Source organism: Schistocerca gregaria, chromosome 3, assembly GCF_023897955.1.
Source record: "Schistocerca gregaria isolate iqSchGreg1 chromosome 3, iqSchGreg1.2, whole genome shotgun sequence".
NCBI lineage: Eukaryota > Metazoa > Arthropoda > Insecta > Orthoptera > Acrididae > Schistocerca > Schistocerca gregaria.
In genome coordinates, this window is record NC_064922.1 from 393,006,076 (window position 1) to 393,030,787 (window position 24,712).

The window sequence follows — 24,712 nt, forward strand, 5'->3', positions numbered from 1 at the left end:
CAGCGGTGTACCATGTCACAAAATGGCAACAATGGCTGTGAGTTGTGCATCATGAAATCGTATGCTTTTGTTTCGTTGAGATACTCACTTGTTCTGAGGAGAACAGACACGGCGGCACTGATGAGGAATAAGATTCTGTTGTTGGGGACGCAACAGGCCCCTATTACTACAAGGGTGAATCGGCCTAGCAGGTCCGCCACGCCCGCCACTGACATGCAGAATGCGGATTCCTCGCGGCTGAGGTTGTTGTGAAACAGGTACAGCGGCAGCAACGTCATGAACATCATGTCTACGAAGAAGACCAGCGACGTGCCGATCAGGACGTTAGTGAATCGGAGGTCTTGCATTAGCCGTAGATCCAACAGGTCTATGATTACTGTCCACCACCTACAACGAGAAATACACAATTTCAAAAATTTTGATAGTAAAATGTGTTTGCTGCAACAGGAAGAATATCACACTATTTCAAGAAACATCACCCTAGTTACGGCTTATACTTTTGTTGACTTTTTCGTGTTAGCATTTTTTGCATACTTGGTGTAAGTTGTACAAGGTGACAGCTAACTAGTAAAATACGTATAAAATTATCTATCTATTTTTTTGTGAGATTGGTTACTGAATATTGTCGGTGTTACTTACGTTTGGATTTATTTTTTCTACACTATAAAGGATCTAAAGCTGCTGCAGGAGAGACGCTCAGTAGCTCGGTACGGGCTTTTGTTAAAGTTTCGAGAACATACCTTCACCGAAGAGTCAAGCAGTATATTGCTCCCTCCTACGTATATCTCGCGAAGAGACCATGAGGATAAAATCAGAGAGATTAGAGCCCACACAGAAGCATACCGACAATCCTTCTTTCCACGTACAATACGAGACTGGAATAGAAGGGAGAACCGATAGAGGTACTCAGGGTACCCTCCGCCACACACCGTCAGGTGGCTTGCGGAGTACGGATGTAGATGTAGATGTAGAAACATTGTGAAAATTTAATGAAACTGAATCATAAGTAGATACGTATGTACTGCAACTCTGTACAAATTGATCTTACCAGGAGAGAAAAATACCACTATATTAGAACTTTGTCTTCTACCAAGATAAAGATTGCCACTCTTAGCACCTCCTGGCGCGTAGCTTCCAGGGAGAGCATCATCAGTCAGCGTGTAGACACTGATGAGTTCAGTGAACTGCAAATAGCTGCAGTGGCCCCAAGTACTGAAAAAACCAACAGCTGATGTTACACTGCCTCGGCTAGAAGAATAGGGACGCGCACAAGGCACGTTAAGGCTCGGACCATAATCTGATAACACAAGGCTGCATTCAGTGATTCAGTGCAGTGGGAGTAATGTGACGTGGGAACAGCCGTACTTGTCGTGTTGAGCTTGGGTATGACTTGCTGCAGATGATCTAAAGCTGCTGCAGTCTGCTGAGTGGAAGCTGCATAGAAATTATCAGCTGTCCTAGGACAACATTACACATAGTTCTTTTAGTTTCGTGAAGAAGAAAAGCTGCCTTTTTCTACCTATCATATTTTAACAAGAAAATAATATGATTTTTGTAATGTTATCATTGCAGTTTCTTGGATGTTGTTATAAAGGAAATACTTTTACCTGTTACTACGTCATATACGATTCGAATAGAAATTATAAACTAAATTTGTCATTCTAATAGCACATTAAAGTTTTACTTATTTTTCTTATGATGGAATCTACCTGGTACCGACATATGGATACGAACTTACAGCCTACTTGACCATCTTGATCATTAGTATAATCCAAAAGCTGTGCAACAGGGAATAGCGATAGTTAGTTGTCACTATAGTCGACATAATCGTCTCCAGAGATTCAGCAACTGTATTAGATATTTAATATAATTTTCATTTATTGTTGCGTCTCATCATCATTTCATCCCCATTGACACGCAAGTCGCCGAAGTGGCGTCAACTCAAAAGACTTGCACCAGGCAACCGGTCCACCGGACCGCCTTACTTTGAAGACACCCTTGGAAACCAGGTGTTGTATGGACTTCTTCGTCATGCTACATGACGTACTTAGGGAGAATCTACCGGAGTACAGACTCTAGTTTTCGTTGAGCAGTTGAAGCAATTTTGGGTATTATGAGTTGTTTCTCCTGTTCAAAAATGATCGAATCATTGGTTGGCAGGAACATATTTATTAATTTTGAAGTACAGAATTCTGATTCCCTTCAAAGTAGTCTCCTTGATAATGCACATCCTTCTCGCAGCACTCCTCCCATGTTGGAAGCACTTCTGTAAGGCGTAGTTTTGAATAGCAAAAAGTCAATGATACGCGCGAATGTACGGGTTCATTATCACGACGGGTCTGCAAAGATTTGGCTACTCGCAGATCCAGCCGTTCGCGCCAGACAGCGTCACAAGGGCGACCATTAGCTGCCTGGCAGTACTCCCTTAGGGTGGTTTGCCTTGTAGATCGTACTCGCGATTCACCACCCAAAGAGAGTCGAAGAAAACGGTTGATATGATATTGTTACCACACTTTAAGAAGTTGTACCATTCCTTTCTCCGTGAGTTGTTCATGACATCTTCTCCGAAAACAGGTCAAAAATGTCATTCTCACGTTTTTGTAAAAATTGACGCAATATATCTCCTCAGTTTCTTTCTTTCCCTTGTAACTTACTGGAATCCGACGAGCGCTCACTATACGTCGTCACTCATAGGCCAGCTGCCAGTGACTGACGCTTTCCGTAGGCGGGAACAAAGGCATGGCTGCATTCATTGTTCCCCACCACAACTCCACCGAAGGAATTCTCTCGCGCTCTATAGATTTACCCAGGAAAGATGATGGTCCGATAATTTCTGAAGACACATCGTATATTTAAAGTTGTACAGTGTGTGCTTCATTTCATGTAGGCAATTACCAACCCATTAAAGGTATTTCTGTCAATGAGTTGCAAGAAGGATTTGCTTTTCAGGGAAAATACCTGAAAGGGACTGCAGGTAGGGAGACAGAGTGAGTGCTTTTTCCAATCATTTTCAGTTGACGGTACCATTCGTATAAGCTGCCCCTGTAGAATGAGATGGAGAGTTCGCATTGTCTTAGCTAAGACTAAGGACTAAGAAACCTCGCGTACCCTTACAGTGTATGCAAATGGGTTATGTCTCAAAAGATCAAACAAATCTCTGGTGACGTGACTCGTACATACGAGATTTATATGGGAAGTCTGAAACCAGCGATAACACATGTCAATTTGTACAGTTTTTGCAGAACCTCATTAAACATTACAAAACCTGCATTACGTACACTCCTCAGAAATTAATTTTCAGTCGTAATTTTCCTTTACCTTTCCTTTTCACGCTTTTTATGTTAATAGTAACAAATAAAATATATTGGGAATTATTTCGGGTTATTTACAATGTAAGTAACGTAAAACCTCAAAGTAAAAGAAATTTCCGCACAGGGACTCGACCCCGTGGCCTTCGGGGTCACCGTTCTGTACTGTTTTCGCTGCACAAACCAGCGGCTGGCAAATAAATTGCCATAAATGGCTCATACTTCGCCCGACCCGAGCCAAAAATTCTATTTTTTCTTAAAGTTTGGGAATTTGAAGCCCCCCACTTTTGTCACTTTCATTTCAAGCCAAGGCCCTCAAATACCATAAATCTGGACGAAATCGATGTGAGGAGTGAACGCGGTCCCCTTGTAAGAATCCATGCCAATGGTTAATCAATATCCGCCAAAAATTACTAGTACGCAAACATCCTCATTGCCAGCACTAAGTGTCTTCAAGGCCGCAATAACACCTGTTTCTCGATACTGTTATTAACGCAGAGCTTTTATTTCGTTTTTCCTTTCCTGGCAGCTATTTGCGGCCTACACTCTTTAAACGTAGACATATTTCGTCTAATGATACACCACGTTGGTTCCTGTTATGATAGTCTTTACTTCTAACGTGAATGAGGCACAGCTTCAATTATTCAGTTAAACACTTTGCACCAAGCAGCCATATAACTTTGTTTCAAATCGGAATCACTTTGTCAGCACGCCACGGTTACTATGAGGAACACAGCTGCAAGAGTCTTCACTGCTTTAAAGCAAACTTCTGAACGAAAGCTTCGGCTTCTACTGACAGCATTGTGTAACATCGGATGCGCTTTCGACGTACCGATATCAACTTACCTTCGATTCCATGCAGCATCTGTGCGGCAAGAGTGTATTTAGCCAGTCCGTACTACTTCGCAGACCCTTGTTGTCTGTTAAAAGGAACGCCCAAGTAGCCACTGGAGCTAACGTAAAACTTTGAGAAGCCACCGAAAGCGTTAAACCTACGACAGTTCACAGGCCCTGACGGGAGCTCTATCCGGTTATATAGGCGATTTGCCAGTGATGTAGCTCCACTGCTAAGCGCAATTTTCCACTGAACCATTGGACTAAGAGCAGTTTACAATGGCTGGGAGACAAGTTGACACATACTATTATTATTTCCAGTTGACACCAAATCTATTGGACTACGTTGTATGTACACTATGTGATCAAAAGTATCTGGACACCTACAAAAACATACGATTTTCATATTAGGTGCGTTGTGCTGCCACTTATTGCCAGGTACTCCATATCAGCGACCTCAGTGGGCATTAGACATCGTGAGAGAGCAGAATGGGGCGCTCCGCGGAACTCGGACATGGTCAGATGATTGGATGTCACTCTGTCATACATCTGTACTCGAGGTTTCCACACCACTAAACAAACCTAGGTCCACTGTTTGCGATGTGACAGTGAAGTGAAAAAGTGAAGGGACACGTACAACACAAAAGCGTACATGCTGACTTCGTCTGTTGACTGACAGAGACAGCTGACAGTTGAAGAGGGTCGTCATGTGTAATAGGCAGACACCTATCCAGACCATCACACAGCGATTCCAAACTGCATCAGTATGCACTGCAAGCACTATGACAGTTACGTGGGAGGTGAGAAAACTTGGATTTCATGGTCGAGCTGCTGCTCATAAGGCACACATCACCCGGTAAATGCCAAACGACGTCTCGCTTGGTGTAAAGAAAGTAAACATTGACTACTGAACAGTGGAAAAACGTTGTGTGGAGTTACGAATCACGGTACAATAGGTTGCGGTCCGATGGCAGGGTTAGGGTATGGTGTATGAGCGGTGAACGTCATCTGCCAGTGTGTGTAGTGCCAATAGTAAAATTCGGATGCGGTGGTGCTAAGGTGTGGTAGTGTTTTTCATGGAGGGGGCTTGAACCCCTTGTTGTTTTGCGTGGCACTATCACACCACAGGCCTACATTGATGTTTTAAGCACCTTCCTACTTCCCACTGTTGAAGAGCAATTTGGGGATGGCGACTGAATCTTTATACACCATCGACCACCTGTTGGTAATGCACGGCATGTGGCTGCACAGAGCCCTGACTTGAATCCTATAGAACACCTTTGGGATGTTTTGGAACGCCGACTTCGTGCCAGGCTTCACCGAGCGACATCGATACCTCTTCTCAGTGCAGCACTCGATGAAGAATGGATTGCCGGTTCCCAAGAAACCTTCCAGCACCTGACTGAACATATGCTGCGGTAGTGGAAGCTGTCATCAAGGCTAAGGATGGGCCAACACCATATAGAATTTCAACATTACCAATGGAGAGCGCCACGAACTTGTAAGTCGTTTTCAGCCAGGTGTCTGAATACGTTTGATCACAAGGTCTGTATGTACAGTAGTTGGTTCCTACAAATATAACGTTTGTTAGATAACTTTTACGGCTTATTGTGTATTTTGGTAGTGGGTGTCAAGAACGTGAGTTGTGCTAACGTAAAATCTTAAATTTCATGGACGCTCGAAATGCCATGATGGAACTCGACACCAAATTTGGATGAATCAGTTGTTTTATGGTTTTTGTTTTGTTTACTAAGCAATTTAATGAAATTTATTGGTGTCTATGCATGATTCTATACTACCAATTATATATAAATGTCTTGAGGTTGATAGAAGCAGCACAATTGAAAAAACCTTGATCACAGCATTATATTTTCTAGTTTTTCTCTATCCCGTAATATTCATAGTGCTTTGAAAAATCTTTTGGGTTTAGTTTACCAACATCATCACTGCTATCCTTAGAAAGGTTGGAATGTGTCGCAAGAGGAGTCGTTCATCATTTTTTGTTATATTATGAACAAAATAGTGAAGACTATGTTTCATTAAACTGTTATGACTGGTTCGCCATGATACACACCATCTGACACCACCTGTAGCAAATGTAGTCTACTGTGTTTTAGTTTACGTCTTAAGAAGGCCGAATCCGACCAAAACGGTAGTAAAAGCTACATAAAACCTTAACCGGACTGTTCATCCGATTTGGAAAAGGTATTTTTAGTTTTCGCCTCGCCCCGTGGGCTAGCAGCTGTTCTACTGAAGCTGAAGACTGTCCAGCGCGAATGATTGTCTCTGATCAGTTCACATTAGCGCAAAATAACGGGGCACCGGCGCATAAACACCTTCTCGTCTTGAACGCTGGAGGAGTCCATCCCGCTGTTCCCAAGGGAAGTGCGCGTCAGTTGACTGCCTCTAGCTTCAAGTGCTCCAGTTGCCGTCTGTTTATGACATGGCATGACACCAGTCTTAACGTACCACTAAAATAGGGAAAGTCCTTCATTGTCGGACACGTGAGATTATATGCTATACTGTGTAATTTTTATCGGAAGAGACAAATGGGGAAGCAAAAATTTCTTTAAAAATTGTGCTTGCAGGAACCACTGACTACTGCAGTCGCTCTATAAAGCGAATAATGCGTCGCAGCGAGTACAGGTGTTGGAAAAAAAGTACGGGAAAAACCGCGACCGATGCATGCTTGAACATAAATGCAGACGCTACCCATCACTTCGGGTGAGGCTGTCGTATCTGACAACGAACGGCACCCGTGCAGTACCCACAATACATTTGTGCGTGTCAGTTACGGCCAGAACGGTGTTCTGTCATGTTGTGTGTGCATTACTTAAGAGCTAAGTGAATTCGAACGTGGGAAAGTTGGTATTCGTATGGGGGGGGGGGGGGGGGCGCTTTTGTAAGCCAGCCGAAGTGTTTGGTGTTTCAGAAGGCACCACATCGAAGATTTATCTCGCATACAGGGAAAGTGGAAAAACATCATCCTCTAAGTTAAATCATGGACGAAAGCGTGTGTCGAGTGACGAAAAATAAGACGACGACAGCTGGAAAATCACTCCAGAATTGAATATCGCACTGGCTAATCCTGTCAGTATCAAATCATCGCGTAGGAAGCTCCATAAGCGGGGCACTGCAAGGTGAACTGGATATCCAGAACCACGCACACTGATCCAAATACTCGTAACACGGAAACCAAACGCAAACCAAAAAATCTGAACTAAAAAGCTACGGAATTTAGTCGGTTGACGCTTGTTGCTCATAGCTTCCAACGTCTGTTTTGTTCATGAAATAAAAAGTATAAACGACTTCTCCTGAGGCACAATGCAACCTTTCTGTAATGTGGTTTTATTTCTAAGGAGAGAACCACGTTCTCGAATTTACATGTGGCATCCACCGACGCACACTGCTCGCTGACAACAGTGAAACGTGGCGGGTGTATGGTGACGATTGAGGCAACCATATATTTCATGGCTCTATCGTTACTCTGTAACGTCGCATTACTGCCTAAGATATGCTGCTGAACAGATACACCCTATGGTGCAATATTTTTTCCCCAATGATAAGGCTGTGTTCTATAGAAACAGGGCCCCTCTTCCAACAGTTCGCATCTTGCAGGAATTGAAGAATGAACTGTCACATTTTCTCTACCCCCTAAAATCACCAGATCTCAAAATTGTTCAGCCTTTGTGGTCTATTTGGAGAGAAAGATAATAGTTACCTGAAGTTGCCGTTGCAGGAACGACGGTGTAAGATATACTTGAAAATCATACGGGACCTGCATTTATCCATTCTGAGACGACTGAAAGCTGTTTTGAACACCAACGGTTTTCCTATACCGTTTTAGGCACAGCAATGTGTTGCGCGTTTGTTGTTTCCATGTTTTTGTTCACCGCCTGTACTTTTCAACGATACATTGCTTGAGAAAAACACGGAAGAAGGCCACGAAAATATCGCTTTTAGGTAGTTGAACAAACAAGATGTCGGAAGACTTCTGCATGACGTATGTTGTGTATTATACATTGTCGATATCATAGAAATCCATACACATCACTCTACTACACGACTGGCCATTAAAATTGTTACACCACAAATATGACGTGCTTCAGACGCGAAATTTAATCAACAGGAAGAAGATGCTCTGATATGCAAATGATTGGCTTTTCAGAGCATCCACACAAGGTTGGCTCCGGTGGCGACACCTACAACGTGCTGACATGAGGAAAGTTTCCAACCGATTTCTCACACATAAACAGCAGTTGACCGGCGTTGCCAGGTGAAACGTTGTTGTGATGTCTCGTGTAAGGAGGAGAAATGCGTTCAATCACGTTTCCGACTTTGATAAAGGTCGGACTGTAGCCTATTGCGATTGCGGTTTATTCTATCGCGACATTGCTGTTCGAGTTGGTCGAGATCCAATGATTGTTAGCAGAATATGGAATCGGTGGGTTCAGGGGGGTAATACGGAACGCTGTGCTGGATCCCAACGGCCTCGTACCACTAGCAGTCGAGATGACAGGCATCTTATCCGCATGGCTGTAACGGATCGTGCAGCCACTTCTCGATCCCTGAGTCAACAAATGGGGACGTTTGCAAGACGTCAACCATCTGCACGAACAGTTCGACGGCGTGGACTATCAGTTCGGAGACCATGGCTGCGGTTACCCTTGACGCTGCATCACAGACAGGAGCGCATGTGATGGTGTACTCAACGACGAACCTGGGTGCACGAATAGCAAAACGTCATTTTTTCAGATGAATCCAGGTTCTGTTTACATCATCATAATGGTCGCATCCGTGTTTGGCGACATCGCGATGAACGCACGTTGGAAACGTGTATTCGTCATCGCCATACTGGCGTATCATCCGGCGTAATGGTATGGGGTGCCATTGGTTACACGTTTCTCTCACTTCTTGTTCGCATTGACGGCACTTTGAACAGTGGACGTTACATTTCAGATGTGTTACGACCCGTGGCTCTACCCTTCATTCGATCCCTGCGAAACCCTACATTTCAGCAGGATAAGGCACGACCGCAGGTTGCAGGTCCTGTACTGGCCTTTCTGAATACAGAAAATGTTCGACTGCTGCCCTGGCCAGCATATTCCCCAGATCTCTCACCAACTGACAACGTCTGGTGCATGGTGGCCGAGCAACTGGCTCGTCACAATACTCTTGATGAACTTTGGTATCGTGTTGAAGCTGCATGGGCAGCTGTAACTATACACGCCATCCAAGCTCTGTTTGACTCAATGCCCAGGCGTATCAAGGCCGTTATTCGGCCAGAGTTTGTTGTTCTGGGTACTGATTTCTCAGGATTTATGCAGCCAAACTGCATGAAAATATAATCACATGTCACTTCTAGTATAATATATTTGCCCAATGAACACCCGTTTATCATTTGTATTTCTTCTTGGTGTCGCAATTTTAATAGCCAGTAGTGTACATCTTTTATACATTTTTGTTTCACGAGACTCCTTTCTGGCAGCGCAATATCGATGTGTTTTTCCTTCGTTGCCAATTTGTTTATTGGATTCTTTGTCGCTATTCTACTGAGGAATTCTTTACACTCTAAGGAAGTGGTTCTCAAAGTGTGCGCCAGGGCGCACTGGTGCGCCCTAGTACGTTTACGGGTGCTCCGTGTAATATTTTAGGAAAACATTCGCCCAATTATAAAAGAACATGCAGCTACTCAATTTTATTCACTTCACGTGAGGTATAACAAGGAACGAGTCCTGAAGTTTTGTCGAATAGTTCAGTTTGGTTAAGGAAATAAGGTGGCTTATTCTCCCTGTAGTGTCGAAAATATTCGGTACGTTCATTTAATAGTTTCTCTTGACTTTCGTCATGGCAGAGTAAGAGGCAACACGGCGCTTGGGCGTCGCATTTGGATGATAATTACTGCTTCATGATTCTCTCATATTTTTATACAAAAGTTGTTTGTTCGTATTGTAATAATTTATGTTTTTTTAATAATATACGTTGTATTTTCTGATGTCTGGATGCGAAATTCAAAATAAAGTGACTTAATTGTTATTTTATCACAATTTTTTTCCTCTATTGACTGTTGTAAAATATTCCTCATAAATGTGTAACTAGTATGTCCAATTATTTGCAGCCATTTAAATGTGCCCGAAGCTCACAAAGTTTGAGAACCGCAGCTCAAAGGCAAGTGAAACGAGACACCACGATGGATTTACCATAATGGAACGACAATCGCCAAATGTGCTGTACATGTACAGACAAACAAATGATTGCAATTACAGAAAAATTAAACGAGTTGTTCAAGTGAAAGAACTTCACAAGAAGAGGAAGTCAGTAACATGTTGGTCCGCTTCTGACCTTTATGGAATGAGTTATTAGGCTTGGTATTGATTGAAATGGTTGTAGGATGTCCTGCCAAATTCTGTGCAGTTGGTTCGTTAGATGGTCAAAATCCCGAGCTGGTTGTAGGGCCCTGCCCACCATGCCCCTATTCTCAGTTGGGGTGTGATTCGGCGACCTTCCTGGCCAAGGTATGATTTGGAAAGCACTTATATAAGCGTGTGCGGGCGGGCATTATCTTTTTGAAATATAAGACGACAACCAAGGGGTTCTGCTATGAAATGAAGTGCCACCCCAGAACCTGGTTGTCGGACAGTACGGCAGGCCACCAGCCAGCTTGGTATCCCACCGATGTCCAGGGCGTCCCGAGACATGTCTTCGCTGGTCATAGGGGCTCGATTCGGAGCGGGACTCATCACCGAAGACAATTCTACTGCCGTCACTGAGATTCCAGGGCGAATGTGCGGCCTTGTTGGTGTACAGGGTCAACGATAGTTGGAGCAAATGGAGCCTTGCTCTCAGCCTCCTTTCTGTGAGCAGTCCATTGTGGTCACTGAAGCACCAGTCGCACGTGTGATCGATGATAATGATGAACTCGGGGCTCCGATTGCCCCTCTGACGATTGCTCGGTCCTCACGTTCTGTCGTCTGTCTAGGTCGACTACTTCCTTCTTGAATTCGTGTTCGGTCATAGTTCAAACTTTGCTATCGTCGTATAGTCTTAAATTCTACATTGAATGTCAAAATTTATCGAATTATTTGGTGTACTGTCGTAACTTTTTAATACAATAGTTTGCAGGCTCGCGAGCTGTGGCTTACAAGTTATATGAGATAAAATTTTATGCATAGCTTCAGCTGTTGAACAGCATCTTCCGTACCGCACTGTGTTCGTTAATAACGGAGACCCCACCCCTACTGCTGTCTCCTCCGCTAACACGCAGTCTGCGCAGGTGCGGACCAAGTTAGTACGTGTGCGTTCTATTATAGAGCTGGCGCTCTCAGTTGTGCAAGCAGCAGAATTTGAAGTTTAGATGCTTTGTAGTAGGAACACACACACACACACACACATACACACACACACGTTCCAAAAATTAATGAAAGTAAGTCTAATCCCCTGGTTTCGATCAAGATTTTCAGTATTATTCTCTAGTTCATTATCAGGTGGATTGTGAAACTGGAAATCTCTTTCTACATATTCCTATTTGGGAATTCCTTTGTCCTGCAGTCAGTCTACCGGGCTACTTGACTGACGAGAACACATTCCAATAATTTCTCTCACAAGTAATATATATAACAAAAATCAGACGCTGTATTTGGACTGATGTTGTTTCCTTGAAGCAGTGAACTTTAATCTTCTTTTTCGTCCACATTTTGTTGTGTGCCGGCAGCTGATACGATGAAATAAAATGTGTTGAGAGTGACATCAAAAGCCAGATTACACTTTATGGAGAACAAACTATCAGTTGCAGTAGTTGTTATTGTATGAGGGCTATTTTTTCCGAGGTCTGATCGGTCACGAAATGAAAATCACAGTTAAAATCAAAAATATTGTATCTGAAAAATTCGCTTGCACCTTCCAGGTAGTTTTCTACACAGTCACCGCTCCTTCCGAGACATATGTATGAGTATCGTACCAAAATTCCAAAACCCACGTCAGAGAAGGCAGCCTATGCTTTACGCCGCTGATCTATGCTAGGCTGCAGCTCGCCGTCTGTGGGAAAATATTGCGATCAAATCCACGCATTCATGTGAGCAATGAAATGAAAATCAAAGGGAGCCAAGTGCGGGCTGTGTGGTGGGTGACCAAACACTCCCTTTCGAGAACACTGCGTGAGCGTCTTTGTTGCTGCTGCAGTGTGCGACCCAGCATTCATGAAGGACGATGCCTGATGACAACATTCGTCTTCACTTCTTCTCTAATGATCTCGTTGTCGACGGGACGTTAAAGACTAACCACCCACACACCCATGAATTGCCCTTCGTCGGCGATTCTGTCGATTCGTCTATTATCCTCGCTGAACAAGGTCATCGGTTGACTCTCGCTTCCTTCACTGATCGCCTGCGTCATAAACATACAGTACATGCGTCCTGATTGAAAGTTACTGCACCACTGCCACACTTTGCTGTCATGCATGGAAGTTACATCACGTGGACTGCCTGAACCACTCAACATGAAGAAATCGAATGACAGCAAGGTCTTCGTATTTGGCGGGACTCTCTACTGTTCTAGGCACCTTTACGTGCTCTACATACGCTCAGAAAGGGTCATCGGATTTTCATTGTGGTTTTAATTTCGCAACCGATCGGATGTTGAAAAAACAGTAGCACTCATGTAATCTGTTTATCAGATGGGAATGGACACTAGCTGGAGAGTGTTGTGGTATTGGCTAGATACAGTCACGAAAAGTGCAAGTTTAGAGTGTAATGGGATTTTGCTCACTTTTTATTCTATGACAGTCTGAACAAACCAATATTTCTGAAATTCACCGGCCATGTTTAGTAACATTGATCGGCCAAGTTACATAGTTCCAATGGTGTCAACACACCTGTATTTCTTTCACAGTTTATTTAAAATTTTCAGTGTTCACTGACCTCAAGATGCCTGCAGAGAAACTGCCGCTTAGAGATTAGTTGTTTCGCAGCAGTACACCGCAATATAGAGCAAAGTAAATTGCTTGCGAAAAAAGTGAAGCATCCAGAACACCTGGTAAGATGTAAATCTAACTTGATACATATGCATGCCATCAGTGTCTACGTAAATGAGTGGAACTACAATTCCCAGTCAGAGGCAGAATGGCCAGCGAAGTAAATTGGTGTTTTTCATGTTTAACGTTGTTAGCAGGCCTAGTAGGATATTAAGAGGCATAAAGTGCCTTAGATATATCGTGATTACCGTGAAGTACATTGTTGTTCCAGGTACCTGTGTAGGATACCGTTATCAATACCAGGGAGAATTTGAAAGGGGCCTTATTGTGGGTCTCCATTTGGTCGGATAGTTCAGATTTGGGAGGGAGAGGGGGGGCAGTCTGATGTGACAGTGACCTGATCCTAGTCTGCTTGGGAACGATAGGGTGGGCATACTCGTCGTCAGACTTCCGGTAGACCAAGTCGGAGGATCACGTATTGTGCATGACGAACATCCTAACCCTTTCACGTCTGCTCCTGATATCCAGGAAAAGTGCTACATTCTGTATCACGCCATACCATTAGTCAAAGGCAAGCTGTAACGGTTTAAGGAATTGCTGTTCCCTGCCTAGGTTACCGCCAACACCACAATACAAATGACTGCGTTTGCAGCGCTGCTGGTGAGTGGTATCGCATTGTGTTCAGCGACGAACCTCGTTTCTGCCCTACAGTCGCGAGTATGGCGGTGACCTTGGGAGAGGTTGCATTGACAACGTTTAGGAGAGACACAGAGGTAATACTACTGGTGTGGAGAGCCTTCAGAAATGTCTGGCACTAGCGCGTTCTGTCCACCTGCGAACTCTGATGGGTGTCGAAAGGATTCCCTATCCTGCTGGTGCTTAGATGTCGGTGAATGGCCTGCCTGCGTAAAGTGGCATTTTTCAGGTGCCCAGAGAAGGTTTGCAAGTAGAACAGAGAGTGTTGCCAAAACTGGGAGGTCATAAAGGCACCCACTGTCGGTTTATTCACGCCCGCTTCAATGTCGCAGCCCCCCTGCACATGTCGCAAATAGGTGGGAACAGGAAGGCTGAAAAAACATAAACACTCTTTGCTGCTTTGGACCCCATTCAAATTTCTTCCAATGGTTCGAACGGCCCCCACTGCTTCCTCCCTGTATACAAGAGAAAAATTGGCAATGGTGTTGCAGGTCCACGATGTAATTAGAGAACCGCAAAATTTCCGACCGCAAAATGTTTGGAAATGATGTCCTTTATGCCACCTCTTGGGCCTTTTCGTTTCATTCTGAACAGCAGCGTGTCTAACATATTTTATTGGGACACCCAAAACATAGCTCCCCGTGATATCCACACTAGGCATTACAGTCGAAGTGTGACGAACTTCCAATCGTCTGACACGTTCACGGTGGCGTTGGAAAGAACTGTGAGAAACAGTCTGCCAATGTGATATTATCATTAACTCGCAATTCACATGAACTTTGAGCTCTGCCCTTTCTTCCACATCTTGCTGTTTGAAGCGTCACAGAGCCCGAAGGTGACGTCACCGGGCAACACGCTTGTGCACCGTTAGAGAGAAAGTCAAATTTTAAACGTCGCATGCAATGGGAGACAGCTAGGAGCTTTCAAATAAGTGGCCCTTTAATTATATACACAGTCTCTCCTAAGAGACGTCAGGCACATTGTGTCTGTTGTTTCAGCAGATACTTGCAATTTTCTTTTTGCAACGTATAGTTCGGGTCTGTCCAAACAAATACGGCTCATCACGTCTTTCATGTTGCGCCCAGCGTAGGTGGAAAGCATCGGTTTGCAACACGTTTGAAACAAATTCATTTCTTAAGTGGAAATTTACGTGCTATTTCGACAGGGCGATCCCAAATCAGTCAAGTGCGATATTCGTTGTATCGATGTGTGTTAACAGGAACGGTAAAGCTCGAGGAATAACCAGTACTCCCGCAGCGACTCCACCGCCTTGCCCCACACTGACTGCCGCCATGCAGAAGCGCTGCACAGTCCCTGCTGGAGTACTGATTACTCTTCGTGTTTTACCGTTTCTGTTAATACATACGGATAAAATGAATAATGCACTGGACTAATTTCGGACCACTCTATAGAATTTACACGTAAAATTGTGATTTAAAAATCGTTTTATTTGTAATGGGAAACAAACAGGCGTTTTCCTTCGACGCAGGGCATCTTTTATAAAAGACGAGGTGAGCACGATTTGTTTGGGGCTGACTCCCGCTACATCCGAAACATCAGAGAAAAAGCACCTGATGACCTACAGAAGTGACAAACACACGCCCACACACACACAGATATACATTATGTGGTCAAAAGTATCCGGACACCTGGCTGAAAATGACTTACAAGTTCGTGGCGCCCTCCATCGGTAATGCTGGAATTCAGTATGGAGCTGGCCCACCCTTAGCCTTGACAATAGCTTCCACTCTCTGAGGCATGAGTTCGAACAGGTGCTGAAACGGTACATAGGGGATGGAAACCCATTGATCACGGGGTGCTGCACTGAGGAGAGGTAATGATGTGGGTAGTTGAGGCCTGGGACGAAGTCGGCGTTCCAAAACATCCCAAAGGTGTTCTATAGGATTCAGGCCAGGGCTCTGTGCAGCCCAGTCCGTTACAGGGATGTTACTGTCGTGTAACCACTCCGCCACATGCCGTGCATTACCAACAGGTGCTCGATCGTGTTGAAAGATGCAGTCCCCTTCCCCGAATTTCTCTTCAACAGCGGCAAGCAAGAACGTGCTTAAAACATCAATGTAGGCCTTTGCTGTCATAGTGCCACGCAAAACAACAAGGGGTGCAAGCCCCATCCATAAAAAACACGACCACACCATAAAACCACCGCATGCGAATTTTACTGTTGGTACTACACACGCAGACAGGTGACTTTCACCGGGAAGTCGCTATACCCACACTCTGCCATCGGATCGCGACCTTGTGTACCGTGATTCATCACTCCACACAACGTTTCTCCACTGTTCGATCGTCCAATGTCTATGCTCCTTAGACCAAGCGAGGCGTCGTTTGGCATTTGCTGGCTTGATGTGTGACTTATGAGCAGCCACTCGACCATAAAATTCAACCTTTCCCACCTCCCACCTAACCGTCGTAGTACTTTCCAAGGATCCTAATGCAGTTTGGAGTTCCAGGGTGATAGTCTGGATAGATGTCTGGCAATTACACATTACGACCCTCTTCAACTGTCGGCGGTCTCTGTCAGTCAACAGTCGAGGCCCGACTGTACGCTTTTGTGCTGTACGTGTCCCTTCACGTTTCGACTTCACTATCACATCGGAAACAGTAGACCTAGGGATGTTCAGGAGTGTGGAAATGTCACGCACAGAGGTATGACACAAGTGACACCCAATCACCTGACTACCTTCGAAGTCCGTGAGTTCCGCGCACCGCTCATTCTGCTCTCTCACGATGTCTAATGATTACTGAGGTCGCTGGTTTGTAGTACCTGGCAGTGGGTGGCAGCATAATGCATCTAATATGAAAAAATTATGTTTTTGGGGGTGTCTGAATACTTTTAAGGATATATCAAATAGTACGTAGTTGTTACACATTAAAGTGCTCTGGACAAATTCTCCCCGGTACTTGACATCAGTCAGTTTCTAATGTTTGTTCACCGATTTTATAGTCAAACGCAATCTATTCTTTTCTTGTGGATATACTTCTGTTGAGGCTTCCGTTCATGTTAGTCTCTTATGATTGTGTCATCAATTGATTATTTCTTCCTCATGACATGTACCAATGAGAAGAAAGAGCACTCTAACCTTTTGGACTGGTTCTCCGTCGACTGCATGGCCTGTTCCGGGAAAGGGATGCTGTTGAAGCTGGCGATAGAGATGCGCGGACGCCGGAGGGCGTCGCTAACCCTTGCTACGCTGCTGCTGCGCCGCTGTTCCTGCAAAAATACATCACACACACACAAGGCGTTTCAGTAGTAGCTGATTAAGCTGCGAAGGTTGCGCTGCATCCAGAGTAAAGGGTCAGATTCACCTTCTCTCACGCAGGGAAGCCATGCGGTCAGATGTCTTGCCCTTTGCAGTAGAACCATGAGCTGTAGGGAAGCGTCCATTCCACGAGTGAGTCGAAGTTTGGATCGAGGGGTGAATCATCTGACACATCAGAGACTCCTTACAAGCCTGTCATTACTTTGGAAATGGACGGAGACGGACGTGGAGATGCGCCTCCCCGACTTTGGGTTTAATCTCTGTAAGGAAACCACGATGTAGCACGCCCGAGGTTACAACTGGGTGGGGGGTACCTTAAACTGGTGGTGTCGTTCCTGCTTTTCCTGACCGTGCGTCCTGTCCACACCACGTACCTGGTAACCCCGCGGCGGTCGTACTGTTCTGCTCCACACTGCTGCTGGCTTGCCTGAAATTATCTATCGGGTTATGCAAGCGGGTTTAGGGGAGCCACTCAACGTTAAAACACAACACTCTCCTATGTCTGGTATGAACATCTATATTCTGAGATGATATAGAAACCACAGGTTCCACTGTTTACAGCTTTACACTCTAAATCGTAAATGTTATCCCAATTAACAACATTGATGATTAACAGTCCAAAATATCATTCGGACGAGCGTACGCGTAACCGACACGACGCGGGTGATTGTTGATGATGCGGAAGCCGAATGATCGAACGAAAGTTCTTACGCTCGTCACACATACAGATATCTGGTAATCGTCCTCCTTGTAATGATATAACACTGTTCGTACAGTTAGTTTTTCAGTTCTGAGTTCTCACTTGTACGAGCGTGCGTGTAACCGTCGCGGCGTGGCTGATGGTTGATGATGCGGAACGCGATGATCGAACGCACGTTCTCACGCTCGCTACAAATCATTGGCACATGATTGCACATTTTTGTGGTAAATAGTATTACTGATTCACATTTGTTCATTCTTGGAGACCGAACACGGCACGGATGATCAATGCTATGCGATACGCAACGAGAGGATACATAAATACGTTATTAACGCCACTGCTCTTGACGCACTTTCCTCTGAACCATTTCCATATGTCATCGCTTTATTGTAATAGCACTTGTAGCAAAACTACAACCTGAATACTAACAATGCTTCTACATGAAGAGCTACACACTACACAACAAAGGAGTACCGTGTCCCGCGCTCGACTCAGTACAGACGCGGATGCCCGCAAGGATACTCCACAACTAAGCCAGATTAGATTAGATTAATACTTGTTCCATAGATCATGAATACGACACTTCGTAATGATGTGGAACGTGTCAGGTTAATAAAAGATGTCTGTACAAGAAATTACATTACACAAAATATTGCATGACACTAATGATTAATTTTTTTTTTACTTAGTTTATATCTAAAAATTCAGCCAATGAGTAGAAGGAGTTGTCATCTAGAAATTCTTTTAATTTATTTTTAAATGTTAGTTGGCTATCTGTCAGGCTTTTGATGCTGTTTGGTAGGTGCCCAAAGACTTTTGTGGCAGCATAATTTACCCCTTTCTGTGCCAAAGTCAGATTTAACCCTGCATAGTGAAGATCATCCTTTCTCCTGGTGTTATAGGTATGCACACTGCTATTACTTTTGAATTGGGTTGGATTATTATCAACAAATTTCATAAGGGAATATATATACTGTGAGGTTACTGTGAGGATCCCTAGATCCTTAAATAGATGTCTGCAGGATGACCGTGGGTGGGCTCCAGCAATTATTCTGATTACACGTTTTTGTGCAATGAATACTTTTCTACTCAACGATGAATTACCCCAGAATATGATGCCATACGAAAGCTGTGAATGAAAGTAGGCATAGTAAGCTAATTTACTGAGATTCTTATCACCAAAATTTGCAATAACCCTAATAGCATACGTAGCTGAACTCAGACATTTCCGCAGACCATCAATGTGTTGCTTCCAGTTTAACCTCTCATCAATGGCCACACCTAAAAATTTTGAAAATTCTACCTTAGCTACAGACTTCTGTTCAAATTCTATATTTATTACTGGAGTTGTGCCATTTACTGTACGGAACTGTATATACTGTGTTTTATCAAAATTTAAAGAGAGTCCGTTTGCTGAGAACCACTTAATAATTTTGTGAAAAACATCATTTACAATTACATCACTTGGTTCTTGGTTTTTGGATGTTATTACTATACTTGTATCATCAGCAAAAAGAACTAACTTTGCATCTTAATCAATGTGGAATGGTAAGTCATTAATGTATATCAAGAACAGTAAAGGACCTAAGACCGATTCCTGTGGGACCCTGTGCTTGATAGCACCCCAGTTTGAGGAATGAGCTGTTGTTTTAACATTACACGAACCACTTATTTCAACTTTCTGCATTCTTACAGTTAAGTATGAATTAAACCATTTGTGCACTGCCCCACTCAAACCATAATGATTTAGCTTATCTAAAAGAATTCCATGATTTACACAATCAAAGGCCTTTGAGAGATCACAAAAAATACCAATGGGTGATGTCCGGTTATTCAGAGCATTTAATATTTGATCAGTGAAAGCATATATAGCATTTTCTGTTGAAAAGCCTTTCTGAAAACCAAACTGACATTTTGTTAGTACTTTATTTTTACAAATATGGGAGGCTACTCTTGAATACATTACTTTCTCAAAAATTTTTGATAGAGCTGTCAGAAGAGAGATTGGGCGGTAGTTGTTGACATCCGACGTATCCCCCTTTTTATGCAATGGTTTTACAATGGCATATTTCAGTCTATCAGGGAAAACACCCTGTTCCAAAGAGCTATTACATACGTGGCTGAGAATCCTACTTATCTGTGGGGAACAAGCTTTAAGTACTTTGCTGGAAATGCCATCAATTCCGTAAGAGCTTTTACTTTTCAGTGAGTTTATTATTTTACTGACTTCAGAGGGAGAGGTTGGTGGAATTACAGTTGTTTCAAACTGCGCAGATATGGCCTCTTCTATTAATAGCCTTGCCTCTTCTAGTGAAGATCTAGATCCTATTTTCTCCACAACATTTAAAAAATGATTATTCAAAATATTTTCAATTTCTGATTGTTTGTTAGTGCACTTGTCATTCAGTTTTATTGCACTAAAGTCTTCCTGTGCTCTTCGTTGCCCTGTTTCCCTTTCAATAATATTCCAAATTGCTTTAATTTTATCATCAGAGTTACTGATCTCAGACATGATACACATGCTTCTGGACTTTTTAATAACTTTTCTTAGTACCGCACAATAGTTTTTATAATATTGAAAAATTTCGGGGTCAGTACTCCCTCTTGCTGTTAGATACAGTTCTCTTTTGCGGTTGCAAGATATTCTTATTCCTTTAGTTAGCCAAGGTTTTTTATATGTTTTCTTGGAATTATGTTTAACTATTTTCTTGGGAAAACAATTTTCAAATACCCTTAAAAATGTATTGTGAAATAGGGTTATATTTCAAGTTTGCATCGGGTTCCTTATACACTTCATCCCAGTCTAGCTGCTGTAGGCTTTCCCTAAAGTTTGCAATATTTATATTGTTAATTGAACGCACTGCTTTGAAAGTCTGATTTATTATACTGCATGGAGCTATGTCATGTACTGTAACAAGCTGTGCACTATGATCTGAAAGACCATTCTCAACAGGATAAGCATTTATGTCCTTAAACTTATCTTGGTCTATAAAAAAGTTATCTATCAATGTACTGCTGTTCTTTGTTATTCGAGTAGGAAAATCAATGACGGAGCTCAAATTGAAAGAACTGAGTAATACTAAATGGTCATTCTTCCTATTACACTCTTTCAGGGAATCAACATTGAAATCCCCACAAATGATAATTTGCTTCCCCCTGTCTGACAGATAGCACAACAAAGCATCCAAGTTTTCTAGAAATAGCTGGAAATTCCCTGAGGGGGACCTATACACTGTTACAATTATGAAAGTGCCATCATTTACTTTAAGTTCAGTGGCACATGCTTCCATATGTTGCTCTACACAAAATTTTTTAGTTTCTAAATTTTTTCTTCTGACAATACGCTTAGAACGAGTAACCTAAATCTGAGCTGAAGGAAGACATCGAAGCAACTCAGGTGCCGGCTGCTAGATTTGTTACCTATAAGTTCGAACACCCCCCCCCCCCCCCCCATGAACCATGGACCTTGCCGTTGGCGGGGAGGCTTGAATGCCTCAGCGATACAGATGGCCGTACCGTAGGTGCAACCAAAACAGAGGGGTATCTGTTGAGAGGCCACACGAACGTGTGGTACATGAAGAGGGGCAGCAGCCTTTTCAGTAGTTGCAGGGGCTACAGTCTGAATGATTGACTGATCTGGCCTTGTACACTAGCCAAAACGGCCTTGCTGTGCTGGTACTGCGAACGGCTGAAAGCAAGGGGAAACTACAGCCGTAATTTTTCCCGAGGGCATGCAGCTTTACTGTATGGTTAAATGATGATGACGTCCTCTTGGGTAAAATATTCCGGAGGTAAAATAGTCCCCCGTTCGGATCTCCGGGCGGGGACTATTCAAGAGTACGTCGTGATCAGGAGAAAGAAAACTGGTCTTATACGGATCAGAGCGTGGAATGTCATATCCCTTAATCGGGCAGACAGGTTAGAAAACTTAAAAAGGGAAATGGATAGGTTAAAGTTAGATATAGTGGGAATTAGTGAAATTCGGTGGCAGGAGGAAAAAGACTTTTGGTCAGGTGAATACAGGGTTATAAATACAAAATCAAACAGGGGTAATGCACTAGTAGTTTTAATGGTTCAAATGGCTCTGAGCACTATGGGACTGAACATCTGAGGTCATCAGTCCCCTAGAACTTAGATCTACTTAAACCTAACTAACCTAAGGACATCACACACATCCATGCCCGACGTTGGATTCGAACCTACGGCAGTAGCGGTCGTGCGGTTCCAGACTGAAGCGCCTAGAACCACTAGGCCACTCCGGCCGGCGTAGGTTTAATAATGAATAAAAAAAGTGGGAGTACTACTACAGTAGTACAAATTTATATGCCAACTAGCTCTGTAGATGATGAAGAAATTGATGAAATGTATGCTGAGATAAAAGAAATTATTCAGGTGGTGAAGGGAGACGAAAATTTAATAGTCATGGGTGAATGGAATTCGAGAGTAGGAAAATGGAGAGAAGGAAACATAGTAGGTGATAATGGTTTGGGGGAAGAAATGAAAGAGGAAGCCGTCTGGTAGAATTTTGCACAGAGCATAACTTAATCATAGCTAACACGTGGTTCAAGAATCATAAAAGAAGGCTGTACAAATGGAAGAATCCTGGAAATATATAAGGTATCAGATTATATAATGGTACTACAGAGATTTAGGAGCCAGGCATTAAATTGTAAGGGGCAGATGTGGACTCTGACCACAATCTATTGGTTATGAACTGTAGATTAAAACTGATGAAACTGCAAAAAGGTGAGAATTTAAGGAGATGGGACCTGGATAAACTGAAAGAACCAGAGGTTGTACAGTATCAGCGAGAGCATAAGGAAACAATTACAGGAATGGGCGAAAGAAGTACAGTAGAAGAAGAATGGGTAGCTGTGAGGGATGAAGTAGTGAAGGCAGCAGAAGATCAAGTAGGTAAAAAGACAACTGCTAGTAGAAATCCTTGGGTAACAGAAGAAATATTGAATTTAATTGATGAAAGGAGAAAATATAAAAACGCAGTAAATGAAGCAGGCAAAAAGGAATACAAACGTCTCTAAATTGAGATCGATAAGAAGTACAAAATGGCTAAGCAGGGATGGCTAGAGGACAAATGTAAGGATGTAGAGGCTTATCTCACTAGGGGTAAGATAGATACTGCCTACAGGAAAATTAAAGAGACCTTTAGAGAAAATAGAACCACCTGTATGAATATCAAGAGCTCAGATGGAAACCCACTTCTAATCAAATAAGGGAAAGCAGAAAGGTGGAAGGAGTATATAGAGGGTCTATACAAGGGCGATGTACTTGAGGACAATATTATGGAAATGGAAGAGGATGTAGATGAAGATGAAATGGGATATATGAAACTGAGTGAGTAGTTTGACAGTTCACTGAAAGACCTGAGGCGAAACAAGGCCCCCGGAGTAGAGAACATTCCATTAGAACTACTGACGGCCTTGGGTGAACCAGTCCTGAAAAAACTCTACCATCTGGTGAGCAAGATGTATGAGACAGGCGAAATACCCTCAGACTACAACAACAATATAATAATTCCAATCCCAAAGAAAGCAGCTGTTGACAGGTGTGAAAATTACCCAACAATCAATTTAATAAACCACAGCTTAAAATACTTACGGGAATTCTTTACAGACGAATGGAAAAACTAGTAGTAGCCGCCCTTGGGGAAGATCAGTTAGGATTCCGTAGAAATATTGGAACACGTGAGGCAATATGGACCTTACGACTTATCTTAGAAGAAAGATTAAGGAAAGGCTACCCTACGTTTCTAGCATTTGCAGACTTAGAGAAAGCTTTTGACAATGTTGACTGGAGTAGTCTCTTTCAAATTCTAAAGGTGGCAGGGGTAAAATACAGGCAGCAAAATGCTTTTTACAATTTGTACAGAAACCAGATGGCAGTTATAAGAGTCAAGGGACACGAGAGGGAAGCAGCGGTTGCGAAGGGAGTGAGACAAGGTTGTAGCCTCTCCGTGATGTTATTCAATCTGTATATTGAGCAAGCAGTAAAGGAAACAAAAGAAAAATTCGGAGTAGGTTGTAAGGTGTCAGGCAAATCCAACACCCTCCATGAAAACCCTGACATGATAAGCAAATCCAGTAGTATGTCATATAGCTCCGAATAAATCGTGACATTAAATTAACCAAAGTAATACGAGTAACGAGTGAGCATCTGGAATACCACACAAGAATGCCTAAATGCATGTCGTACCTTCCCACCGTGAGACCGACGCAGTTTTGACGGGAGAAACGAGAACAGAAGCCGAGACCAGAACCGTGTTAAGGTAGAAGGCCCTACGGTAAGGGACGGACTGGACACCCACGTCGCCAGCCTACCGCTAAGACCACAACACCCGCACGTTTTAGCGTGACACTTTTTCGCGTCTCTGTTACGTCAAGGACCACCCCCCAGCCCATGTTAAAAGCTAGAGCCCTCCATAAAAACAGTATAGATCTTACGATAACACAAAAAGGTACACTACCACCCGCAAGTTTTAGCGTGAGACTTTTTCGCGTCTCTGTTACGTTAGGACCACCCACCAGCCATTGTTAAAAGATAGAGCCCTCCAGAAGAACAGTATAGATCTTACGATAACGCTAAAAGGACCACACCAGCTGCACGTTTTAGCGTGAGACTTTTTAGCGTCTCTGTTACGTTGCAAACATTAAAAACATTGCCCCACCACGAAAAGTATAACGTTTCTCATTGGATAGACAGAATTTTTGTAGGCAGAGCTTAAGGTTAACATTGAGACCCTGATTGGTCAGATGAAAACACAGCCAGACAGTTTTTTTTAAACCAAATTCGGTAAATTGTAGTAAGGAGAAGTTAGGGGAGAGTTGCTTCCGAGACGGCGAGGTGAGCGGAGCTGCGCCGGCCGCAGCCCCCTGACGAACACCGACAAGGTAATGAACGCACGCGATGC

The 24,712-nt window shown here is 43.3% G+C and overlaps 1 protein-coding gene across 1 annotated transcript in view; it reads right to left on the bottom strand.

The window, feature by feature from the left end:
• Positions 1 to 24,712, bottom strand: part of LOC126354826 (monocarboxylate transporter 9-like) — a 92,218-nt gene that overhangs the window by 15,962 nt on the left and 51,544 nt on the right. The window contains exons 6-7 of the mRNA XM_050004769.1: positions 16,908 to 17,038; positions 89 to 387 (exon numbers count right to left, since the gene is read on the bottom strand). Of these exons, the coding sequence (XP_049860726.1) occupies positions 89 to 387; positions 16,908 to 17,038 (430 nt within the window). The remainder of the gene's footprint in view (positions 1 to 88; positions 388 to 16,907; positions 17,039 to 24,712) is intronic.